At 38.3% G+C, this 12,463-nt stretch overlaps 1 protein-coding gene across 1 annotated transcript in view; it reads left to right on the forward strand.

Moving 5' to 3' along the window:
- The window catches only part of SAMD12 (sterile alpha motif domain containing 12), a 176,305-nt gene that overhangs the window by 22,163 nt on the left and 141,679 nt on the right, over positions 1–12,463 (forward strand). Inside the window, exon 3 of the mRNA XM_054385282.1 lies at positions 10,561–10,690. Within this exon, the coding sequence (XP_054241257.1) occupies positions 10,561–10,690 (130 nt within the window). The remainder of the gene's footprint in view (positions 1–10,560; positions 10,691–12,463) is intronic.

The raw sequence follows: 12,463 nt of genomic DNA on the forward strand, positions 1-12,463 counted from the left end.
TGTCTTTATGCAGTGGCATGGGTATAGAACATCAGCTACTTAATCAAGAGTTATGTTTTTGCTTGTGGGATGAATTTTCCCCAGGACTGAATCTTGAGAATGGCCTGCTGTTCACTGGCTAATGCTGCTGGTCTTTCTGCAAACAAAACCTGAAGGATTAGTGTGAATTTTTTATTTAATCTTAAACTGCAAATAAGTGATCCAAGAAAGAGAAGGGAATTGAGTTCCTTTTGGAAATGTAATTAAAATATTTTCAATTCTTACTCAGGGCCAGTTTGTCTTTGTCTTCCCAGCACACTGATTTAGACAGGCCTTCAGAGATCTCTCTCCAGAAAGTACAGATATTGTATGTACTCAACACATTACAGCAGATTAATATTGTTCCTTACAGTGCTTAACTTACGTTCTCTCAGCCCTTTTTTCACATTCATCTGTTTATGACCTGAGTTCCTCATATTGAGGTGAGGTGGGCATAGCATTTTTGTTGAAAGTCTCATCTCCACTTTTCTGGTGATACCTCACTGCTGCCTCTTACCCAGGAAGGTGTTGCTGGGACATTTTGGGCTGGATTTACAAATGGTACCTGGAACTAAAGATGCAAATTTTCACTTTTCTTGCCCTACTTAGCCTCCCCATGGTGCCTGCCAGGCTGTTTCTGGGAAAGTCCCGTTTTCCTGTGAATGGCCTGATCTAGGAGGTATGTTCAGATCATGGCAACCCTGCCTTGAGTCTGGTCTGATGAGTTCTGTCCATGCGGTCTTTATAGCTCTAAATCTTCAGGGGGTTGAGCAGAATTGATGCTACTGTGACATCTTTCTGTTTCCTTTTAAAATAAGGACAAGCTTCTGGCCCTTCTTTTGCTTTCTTTTGTTGCCTTCAAGGACAGATGCTTCCTGTGAGTTAGAAAAGGTGTTTTCCTTTGGCCTGGGCTGGTCTTAGTGTGAATGTGGGACTTGTGCTCTGTGGCTTTTTCTGTATCTTCTTGTTGGCTAACTTAGGCTGCTCCCTCGCCAAGAGGGGCTGGCCTTCATGAATCTCAGTTTGAGGCTTTTTACTTCCCCTGTTTCTCTGTTGGACTCTCTCCAGTAGATCCCTGTCTCTCTTGAATGGGGGAGCCCAAAACTGGACACAACTACTTCTCAAAAGTAATTAGCAAGAAATTACATTGATGTCACAAGTAATCTGTTTGTTTTAAAAATAAGTGGTGTGTTTGTCTTCTGGATACTCATTTAAGTTGAGAAATCCATGGTGACCTTCTACACAGGCATTGCAATGCTATTGCTTGAATCAGGTGGCTGTGCTAATCTCTGTCTTCTGTCAACATTTGCCTTTTTTCTCCTGCCTTTGCTGGAAGTTGAAGCCATGTCTTACTGGGATGCAAGAGGCTAACCTATCAGCTGATGCTCAGAGACATTTTCTTACTCATACTCATGTGCACGTCTGGCCTATAAAGTTCTCCTCAAAATGTATTTGACTCAAGAGAGCAGAGTTAAGAGTCAGCTGGCAAAGATATCTAGAAAATTTTGATTGCTGTTGGGGTGTAAAATGCCTTGGCTGCTGCACTTCCCTTTTGCATATGAATGAACCTACCCATAAGGACTGAAAGTTGGCATGAAAAGGTTATACTACTTCTTAACAGTACAAGCTTCTTAATTGGCACATCTGCTGGAAACAAAGGTGCCAAAAATGTGATTCATTCTGAAGGAGTAAACCTTGTAAGAAAGTAACCTCATTCATATGCCTAGTTTGTGGTGTTTTAGAAGTATTTTTCATTTAGATGTAACTGCCAAAGATGCAACTTGCAGAGGTGCCATGATTGATTTAAAAAATCTAATAGGGATTAAGATCCTCTCAGGATATTTGATGTTCTGCATGTACAAATGTGCTGTTTTTGAGCCAGTGACAGAATTAAGCTCCCTACCCGCAAACGCTGAAGTAGCAGTGTCTTTGAGAGCTCTTCTCATAGAGAAATTATTCACTGTCTGTGCCTTTCAGATCAAAAAATGGACTGTAGCCTTCCACTCTGATATCCAGCAGCTATTAAAAAAACCAACACAGCTACTTCTCAGACCCTAGGTTGTGACATGTTGAGTATATTCTTGACAGAATACTGTAATTAGAAATGGAAGGACTGAGGTGTGGGCTTTGTTGGACAGATTTATCAAGTTAAGGTAACCTCACCACTAAATCCCAAGAACAAAAAAAAGTAATCTACCAGGATCATTAATGACAAGTCCCCCAGAGAAGGGTGCACTGCCTTGGGAGAAGCACTATTATGCTATAGATGTGTTTTTCTTTAACAAGCATATCACCAAAAAGAAGATAACCCTCACTGACTGCTAGGAACATGTTTTGGAGAGCAGGCTCAGACTTTATTTGAATAACCTTTTTGTTAGAATATTTAGGAACATAGGGAAGATTTTATTTTTGTTTTTTAAACTGAATTTCAAGGAGAAGGAGTGAGAATTTTGATGTAAATTTATGTTGCTGGTGCTACCTGAAGTCTGTGAAAAGACCAGAGTACTGCTCTGTACAACACCAACACCCCCCCATTATATAAAGACTTATTTCATAGAATCACCTGGGTTGGAAGGGACCTCTAAAAGTCATCTAGGACATCTTCAACAAGATCAGGTTGCCCAGAGCCCTGTTGAGCCTCACCCTGAGTATCTCCAGGGATGGGGCCTCAACCATATCTCTGGGCAACCTGTTCCAGTGCTCAACCACCCTCATTTTCCTAACACCCAATCTAAATCTACTCTTCTCTAATTTCAAACTGTTTGTATTATAATCCTATTCCTTTTGTAAGCCTTAGAGCGTTCCACCATGAAGCTACCTGTCATATAATTTTTCAGTTTTTATCCCTGTTAGTATGGATAATATGGATATATGAATCAGGTACATTTGAAGCAATCATGGTCCTGTCTAGCTCTTCTTATTTCAAGGTAGCCTGTTTTGTGACTGGAGAACTGCAGATAAGGCATTATCAAATATATGTGCTTGTGAGTCAGAAGCTTTCTCATGATTCACAAAACAAATACAGCCTGACCAACTTCTTACAGAATTTGCAAGTATAAAATCAAAACTTTGTGCTGTCATTCAGATCTTTACATTGTTTAAACTTATCTATTGCAGTTTATTCTAAAAGAACAACAAGGTTTCAGTGCATGACTTACACTTTTTTTGCAAAATAAACATTTTTCAGTCTAGTTTGGCCAGTGAATTTTGTTGGTGCTGCAGGCTGTGTTTTAGGTGAATTCTTGAGTATGACCATATGTACAGCAGGTATTTCAAGAAATCAGTGGACCTATTCATATGCCTAGTTTGTGGTGTTTTATAAGCGTTTTTCATTTAGATGTAACTGCCAAAGATGCAACTTGCAGAGGTGCCATGATGGATATAAAAAAACAAACCAAAACCAAAGAGAAAAAGTGGGAATGGAGACTCCTTTGTAATTACTGAGCTTATAATATTGGATAAGTTTTGGGTAGTGTGTGTTGTTTTTTTGTTTGTTTGTTTGTTTGTTTTACATTCATTTTAATATAGATACAGGGAATTTTTTTTTTTTTTACAAATATCTGAACGTCCTCAAAAATGGAATTTCAGTAGCTCTAACAATGTTTCTGAGTTCAGGACAAACTGTTGGAAACAGTGAGCTACAGGTCAGCACTGTCTCACTTACTAAATATTCCTGTTTGCTTTTCTACTTTTCTGACCCTAGAGCTTTCACCAAGATGAGGCACTCTTCGTGCCTACTCTCAGTCCTAATGGAGTGTTCTGTGATGAAGATTCATGCATGAATCTCCTTCACAGTGGGTGTAGTTCTTAGTCCTTAAAAAAGAATAAAAGATGAATTAATCTGCAAGTTTATGTGCACCATGTTGAGGGTGAATGTCCCGAATTTTTTTCTTGCCATAGTGGATGGTTAAGTGCAATGAACATGTAATAGTTTCCTTAATTACTTGTTTTAAGTTGCTGTTCATACAGAGCTGTTAATTGAAATTAGTTATCTTTCTTTTTTGACTCAATAGTAGTAAGAAGTAGGCTAGAGAAGTTCAAGGAGGAATGTTTTGCTTTTATAGCTGCACAAGGCATGTTATTAGAGCACCTGCTGTCTGAACAGAAACTGTCCATGCTCCAGATCTATGCAGGATACAGAGAAGGTTTTAGTTTGTAAAAGCAGGAGGATTTGTATCTACTTGTGAAGACTGTAATCTGTGATATAAAATATAGATGGTTAGAGTCCAGACTTGGAGAGGTTTGAATTGTCTCAGGTAGAGAAGCCACACTGACAAAGTGTGAAACAATTGAGGTATCTTGTGAAGTAGGAACTCTCACCCTGACAGAGCAGCTCTCCCTCTGTGTTTTTTCTGCAAATAGCCAAAAGTAAATATTCAGTTTCTGGACTGGAAGGAATCTTCTGCACTGATGGAAATGGATCTTTGCTTTGGCAAGATTAAAAATGCAGGTTTTTTTTAGACTAAGTGAATTTTAAAACATTACCCTCTTTGATTTGGATTTGGCTGTCAAAACCTAAAATTGATTGCGCTCCTGCTCCTACTCGTACTTTTATTTTAAACATTGTGGCCTGCCTGTCCCAGTCATGGCTTTCAGAATTTTGGAAAACAATTAAAATTATGTCAGACAAGCTTCTTGACAATGCTGAGGAGTGCTCTGTCTTCTCCTCTCTCATTTTGACACATCAGTTCTTCGCAGTTTGTTGATAGTGCCACTGCCATTTATATCAACACTGGCATCTGCCAGTCCCAGTCATGATTCTTGCTTTCGGAGTGTGGTATCTCATTGAGAGTGCTCTCATGGGAAATGTGTCACCTTGTTTAGCTTTGCTTGTTGTTTCCATGCTGCCTTCAGTAATACTTAGTGATATTTTTTTTGATAATGTTATCCTTTCATGTTGATGGTTCTACTTATGACAACCTGAAGAGGAAGTTAACTCCTTCTAACAACTTCTTATTTTCCAGATCAGTCTTACTATTTTTCATAATTTGTTTCCTTTTCCCTACTTTGAAGTCTGTTTGTACCACACCTAAGCTTGTTGCAGCAATACTGAAGGTACTGGAGAGGGTCAGCCCCAGTGTTACTAGGAAGCCGGGTAAAACATCCCTCTGTGTTCACTGGTCTTTGAAGAATTGATAGTGCTACACTAATTTGGGACTCTGGGGTAGAAGTTTCTTCTGCAGAGCTGGCTATAGGACATCCAGAGCACTCTCTTAGTAAGGAGATCAATTTACAGCTGTCCATTGGAGGTAACAGAAAGAACCCAGTGGCTGATTTGGCCCCTAGGGGTTGTGAAAAGACTGTGAGTGAGAGAGACAGGAGGCTATGGACCCCTGCTGCTAATATAAGAGGGAGGCCTTTATAGAAGTGGCATTTTTTCTTCTCCTTTTCCTCCAGAATGTAGGAGGTTGGGAATAGTAAATTTACTTCACTAGTAGGCTGGTATAAAGTCTCCATAGAGTCTTCTCCAGGCTGAAAAACCCCAACTCTCTCAGTCTGTTTTCATAGGAAAGGTGCTCCAGCCCTCTGATCATTTTTGTGGGCCATCTCTGGACCCTGTCCATCAGGTCCATGTCCTTGTAGGTAGATCTCGATGCCAGGCAGCGTGGCATGGCCATGTGCCAGTGGACTGGACCAGGGAAGGAGGGACTGTGTGCAGGACAGCATGTGAAGAGTGATAAGGGAAGGACTGAAATGTTGGCTGGGTGTCACTTCTGGCAGCAAGGTTTGAGCATCAGGCTGTGTTAATAATGTAAGCACCCTAGAAGCTGCACAGCCTCCAAGTCTTGCTCATGGGATTGTTATGTGACTCTCTGCCATGCTCAGGGAGGTCACAGATTAAGCCAACCAGTTGCACTTTGCATCTTGCTGTGTAAATTTGGGGCTGCAAATGTGAGACAAGTTTGCAGCTCAGGAATGCAAGTTGCTAGCTTACCATGCTACCATTTGGGAGTCTTGGTAAATCTCACACATCTCTATAGTTTTCATTCAAAGTGGACATTGTGTATTGATCAGGCATAGCTGTATGACTTGCACAAGAGTTGCTGTAGTGTCTCTGTTTCCTTCCTTCCTGGGTGGCATTTATGTCTCTTTAGCACCAAAGCTGGTGCTAAAGCTGGCCTTTAAAAGTGAGCTTTAAAATAAATGCCAATGATTTTTTTAAATTTATTTGCCACACTGATTTCTTTTTCCACAGTTACTTAATTAATAAATTAGAATGTTACTAGGATTTCTAATCCAATTAAAGTTTTAAACATTCAGTCTTCTATCGACATAAGAGGGAAGGTGTTTTACAGTATGCTTCTTGGGGGTTTTGGTGGGGATTTTTTTGTTTGTTTTTCTTTGTTTTGTTTTTCTTTGGTTTTTGATTATTTGGTTTGTTTAACAAGCACATTTCCTTTGGTTTGCTGTTTTCACCTCTTCTCAATATTAAAATTGTATCACAGGTGAGAACCCAACACAACAGAGGTTTTGGTATTTCTGTGGAGTACTTTCTTCTTATTGTAGTTTTCTTTAGTCTTTACTGGAAAAAGCATGGCTATCTGTCTGAGAAATTCTGCTTCTAAACCAAAATATGTCCTCTTCAGATTCTTCAGTATTTTAAGATATCATGTGAAAACACATTCACAAGCCTGGCTCATTACTTCTGTTCTTTACAGAACTGAAACTGACTTCTATCTTAGTCATTGATTCTGAATTGCATATAGTCAGTTTAATGTTGAAGTAATTTAAGATATATGAAAAAGATTCTTACTTTCTCAGTTTTAGAAATACAACCCAAGAGTGTTTAAAAAATAAGATTGCTTTTGAAGTTCTTACTGGGCACTGCAGCTCCTGCTGCTTCTTGTCATAAACAATGAAGATGATGCTGTTAGTCTTGCTTCCAGAGCAGTCTGAAAGATTTGACAATAACTCAGTTTTTGAAGCTGTGTAGGCTGAGTCCTCTGTCTTATGTATCTATATCAGATACATGTAAAATTTTGTTTTTCTAATTTTAAAATCTATCATTGGCCCTTTATAGTTTGCTTGGAGGAGACATTATGTTTTGATTTAATAAATACTTCCCTCTCAGTTTCACACATAATGGTGCTGTTTCTTTCCTCCCAGTCTCTCTCCCTGATCACAGACACGTCAATAGTTTTCTGACATGTTTTAATGTTTCCTACTTTATCTGACTCTGCATTATTCTAGGAGTGAGAGCCATCCATCTTACTCTTTCTGTCCCTACTATGTGGCAGTGACCTTTATTACTTCTTTGCTTTGCTGTTCCTCACAGCTATCAGCCCCTTTTCTGTTACACTGCCCAAGTGGATTAACATAATAGTTCAACACTGAGCAGTTGTAGTCCATGCCTGCTTTCTATGAAGATTTCTTCATGTCTCAAACACAGCTGGCAGAACTGCACACTGCTGCTCTAATAAATGATGGTGCTTCTGCTTGCAGCCCTGCCTTGCTTATGTCTTTGACTAACACAGCTATAACAAAAATGGTCCTGCTTTGTCTTTTTCTAGTTAACTTATAAAGCTCAGAGCAGAGTCTCTCATAATGTGTCTTGGAGCAGAATCTGCCTTAATGTTTTGAGCACACCTCTTTTATCCATTTCTGTTCCATACAAGCCTGGTTTGTTTTAGGCAGAAACTGTAGGGCCTGACTTTGGATATGTTTGAATGTAAATATGCATTGACTGCTTATATAAGGATCGGTATGTTGGCAAATTGGATGTTACCAATGGTATCAGGCAGCCTTTTTCCATCAGACCTGCAGCCCTGCTTGAGTGAAGATCCTGATCCCCGCAATCCCTGAATTTTGGAAGCCAAACTAAATGTTTGGGCTGGAGAAGCTCTTTTAATACCTTGGTTCGTAGTATATAAATTAGCTTTAATGAGATAGAATCCTCTGTCACTCAAGAAGATTTCCTTTCTTTTCTGGAGTAAAATGCAACAAATGAAGAAAAAGAAATGCTGGTGAATAAACTGACCTTCAAAATTGTCGGGCTTGGTAAACTGCTCCTGGAAGGCTGAAGAGATAGCTTGTATGTCATTGCTTAGGAGGAGCAGGGCTTGGTTGTTAATGCTGTTCTGAACACTGACACATGTTCTCCAGTAGTGTGCAGGCTGTAAGCTTTATTTCTTTATCTATTCCTGAGGTGGTGATTTTAAAGACTGTTCTCTCCACACTATGGAACAAAGGGAGCCTGAAATTGTATCATATATTAAATATGCTGCTTCCTTTTCTTCTTGGAAGTCATTTTTGTAGTTTGAGAGACACAAAAACTGCAGTTAGGCAATTCAGAAGAGAGAGTTTGACACAAAAATCCTGAAGAAACAGGTTTTCCTTTAAACATACAAGAAAAGATCAGAATACTGAAGACTTTTATTCTTGTTAGATCTATATCTGGCACATGAGTTGGCTTAGTCTTTGGCAGCATTCAAACTATTAAAGGATTGCCAGCAAAGAGTGATCTTAGGATGATTTTGTCAGGAAAATGAATTGCAGGGCTGGACCAATTTTTTTAAAAAAGAAAATATTTTAATCAGTTTAGGCTCATTGTTTGTCTGAGCTGGTAAACAGAAATAAGGTAAAACATGATATGTTTTCTACATCTCTAGGCAACTTATATATAGTTAGTTGCAAGGGATTAATTTGGTAGGCATGTTTATGGTAAGGGTAATTTTTCTCGGTTAACTGGAAATTTTTTTTATTATAAGATCTAACTTTAAAACAAGGAAGAAATTAACAGCTTTTGTAGGAGGGAATCATGTTTTTTTAACAGCCTTTCATTTAGAGCATCTGCTTGGTGGAGAATCTTTTGGATATATATTGTATATAAAAGTGACAACAATGTACTTTTTAGAACTTTCACTTTTAAAGCCCTGTATTACTCTAGCCATCAAGTCCTCATGAATTAGAAAGTAAACATAATGCTTCATGGTGTCACTGTAAAAATATTCTTATTGGACTGCAGCTGTAAGTTTTAAATCCAAAATTTCAGTTGTATTTCTGAGTAGCGGACAGTGCAAGATCAGCATCTATGTTTGTGTGCAGTTTTCTGTCTATTTCCTTGCATAATAGCTACAGAGGGAAATGTGAAATTTGTACTGTAATTGCTGATAAACTTGTTCTTCAGATGCTTGACATGATGGTGCTTAAACCTTTAAAGAGCAGTGTAGTTGTTGAACTGCAAAGAGCAACCTCTTAGTTAAACATTGGCACTACTTGTGTACTTTCAGCTAGGAATAAATATCTATGGATAGCTGTACATGCCTGTATACAGATATTTGCAATTTAAGTGGGCTTATGATGTATAAGAAAAACCATTAACAATTTATTTTTCAACACCTGACAGACTTTAGTCTTAAAAAATGCCAATGCAGAATAAATATCTTTAAATTTAAGCAGTAACTCATTTAAACACTAAGGTCTTGATCCTTTTGTTTAGGGATTTCTATGAAATCAGATGAAAACTCTTGTATTGTATGGCTATTTTTTAGTATTTTTTCATCTTCTATATAGTTTTGAAGAGCACACATTAATATATGTGTGTAATAAAGATCGGATAACTGGTACCTTGATGCTGGCATCTTTATTGGAATTCAGTTTCTTCTTTGACTCCAGTAGCAGTAACAAATAGCCTAGAGAAGTTCAAAGAGGAAACTTGGATCTTCCTAGTTGCATGAGTAACAGTTACAAGGCACTTGCTCTGCCTACAGAGGTTGCTCCTTCTCCAGACCTATGCAGAATCCAGAGCAGGTTTCTGTATATGCAGAAGACTGACATGCTTCTCAGAAGGAAACAGTGGTAGAGGAAATGCTGTCCTGGTTATAGTACACTGTCAGCACCACTGGAAGTTTCTTTTTCTGTGGGTGCCAAGTCTATCAGTCAGGCTTCTGGCCCGATGATGAGAATCAATTATTTGGGATGTTTTTGTGCATTATGGTAATACATCTAAATGTGGATGGTGCCTCTTTGCGTGCTTGAAATAGATTTAATGTTTCTGGTGAGTGTGTTTTTGTGCAAAATGAGAAGAGCTGAGCTAAGGAATGTGTGTTATATGTTCAGCTGTGATTTTCCTGCTGTATTTCAGTTCTGCCCAGCCAATGAAAAAGAAATGAAGAAAATGTGGCATGAGAAATTAAAGATAGGTTTGCCCATTGAAACTTTAGCTCTGCCATTTTCCTTGGACCCATGTTTGCATGGTGTACTTTGTGGACTTAATAGGACAAGTGAAGCATTAGCTCAAAACTGCTTTGGTCCTTTGGGCTGCTAATAATGAGAAATTTCAAAGCACCTTTGAGAAGTTCAGTCTGACAGAGGACATCTGTGTAAATGTTGGAATAAACCCTGGCTGGCAGTACCGAGGGAATCTGCCATGAGTCCTAATGGAGAGAATGGTTGAGATGACATTCACCTTCACCTCAAATTTGTGCACAGCAGCTCCTATCTTGCATTTTTTATTTCAATATCACATATGGACATCACACAAATATTTCAGAAACGTGCACAAACTAAACATAATTTTTGTTCTTTATTCTGTGTTTTTAGGCCGGGACTGTAAAGTTGACCAAGCCTGTGGCATTATGGACCCAGCAGGATGTCTGCAAATGGCTGAAGAAACATTGCCCTAATCAGTATCAAATCTACAGTGAGTCATTCAAACAGCATGACATAACTGGTAAAGTATGCACTATCAGAAATATTTTACTTGCTTACAATATGACAGATTGTTTTAGCTTGCTGTTAGTAGCCTGTGACTGTGCACTGAGGGCTTTTTGTTGATTGTATGACTAGAGAGGTGCAAGGTTTAGAGCAGGGGGAATATACCAGCTTTCATAGGATGTGGTAAGTGATTTCCCCATCTCTCTAGAAGATAGAGTTCAGATTATTCAGGGTTAATACAGTGAGGAAAGAAATCAGTCTGTATTGTGGGTAAGGGCCACACACTGCTAATTCAAAATAAATAAATAAAAAATCCAAACATTAAGAAATGCCCACTAAGGAAAATATAAGTGTTCAGGTGTTTCACCTTGAGTTCATATTCTTTTTTTTTTTTTTTTTTTTTGTCTCTTTTTTATTTTTCCCCAATTAAACCTGGAATTCTTGACATGAAGGATGGGAAGCAAGCCTAGCTGACCTCCTCTTTAGGGCTGATGCAGGATCAATACAGCAAGTTCATTTCGGACAGATATTTGCCTAACTTAGTTCTGGAATATTTGCAATAGAGGAGATTTTTACATCTCTCTGTTCTGCCACTTAGTGGTGTTTCAAGTTGGTGTTTTCCTGCTATCAATCTTATCTTCCAGCCAGTGAAACTGATTTCACAGCTGGAGTGCAAACATTTGTTCTTTCTTGCAGTCTTACCTTTAGTTGATGGGGAACCTCCCATATGCAGATACTTTCTTCATCTAGCCTAAAACATTATTGTTTGTTCTGTCATGATTTGTCCCCCAAATACCTGCAGGACCTCCAAACTTAAAACACTTGGTGTCTTGTCCTACTTACTTTAAAAGTCGGTAGTTGATTTTGTTGATCTGCCTGACTTGTTCACTCCTACTCAGTTTGCTGTAGTGGTATTTTCTGTTGACCACTTTGACATCAGTTCAGCAGAGTAATTGGATTGATATAAATACAGGTGTAACTTGGGAGTTAAATATTGTTTTTACTCCTGTCTTAGGCAGCAATTAATCTGTAAGAAGTTTACTGTGGAACACTAATTTCTTCTCTGAAGTGGTGGTATACAAAACTGAGAATTGGCTTTCAGCTGTTTGATATCAAGCACTATTTTATTTTCCCATACAATTCTATCTTAATTATGTATTGTTAAGGAATGCACATTTCAGTCACTTTCTGTTCACGTAAGTGTACTTGAGATGTTTCAAATTTTCCGTTGATTTCTCTTGCTATTCTTTCCTTTCTGATGATGCATGAATGATTGCAAACATGGCAAACTACCAATATTTGTTTACTGTGTAGCCATGAATATGCATACACACATGTGAGAAATGGTGAGTTTCAGTACATAACCATTGCACCCATTTCCTCTAGGTTATCATCTGCTGAATGCAGTCCCTAGGAATGTAATCTGTCTCCACCTATGTGTACAGAGCTGACTTCATCCAGAGTGCTACCACAAAAAATGGAAGCTATTTTAAAACTTTTTTCTAGTGTTGTTTTACTGTCATATTGCCTCTTCCTAGCTTTAAGGCACTGTGAGATGAAGTTGAAAGGAAGAAACAGTTGTTTTCAATGTAAATATAGATGGAAACCTTGTAGTTTCACTGCAGATGTGCAAAACTTCAAGCTTTATTAGACCTCTGTGACAAAAAATAATGAAGATTAATCTTTCTCTACTTTACACAAAAGAGGTATAAGGAAAATATTAATACAAGTGCTAGAAAGTAAGTCTACAGGAAACAAAATAACTTCAATTCATTAACTACCAAAGAAA

Source organism: Indicator indicator, chromosome 12, assembly GCF_027791375.1.
Source record: "Indicator indicator isolate 239-I01 chromosome 12, UM_Iind_1.1, whole genome shotgun sequence".
Taxonomy (NCBI): Eukaryota; Metazoa; Chordata; class Aves; order Piciformes; family Indicatoridae; genus Indicator; species Indicator indicator.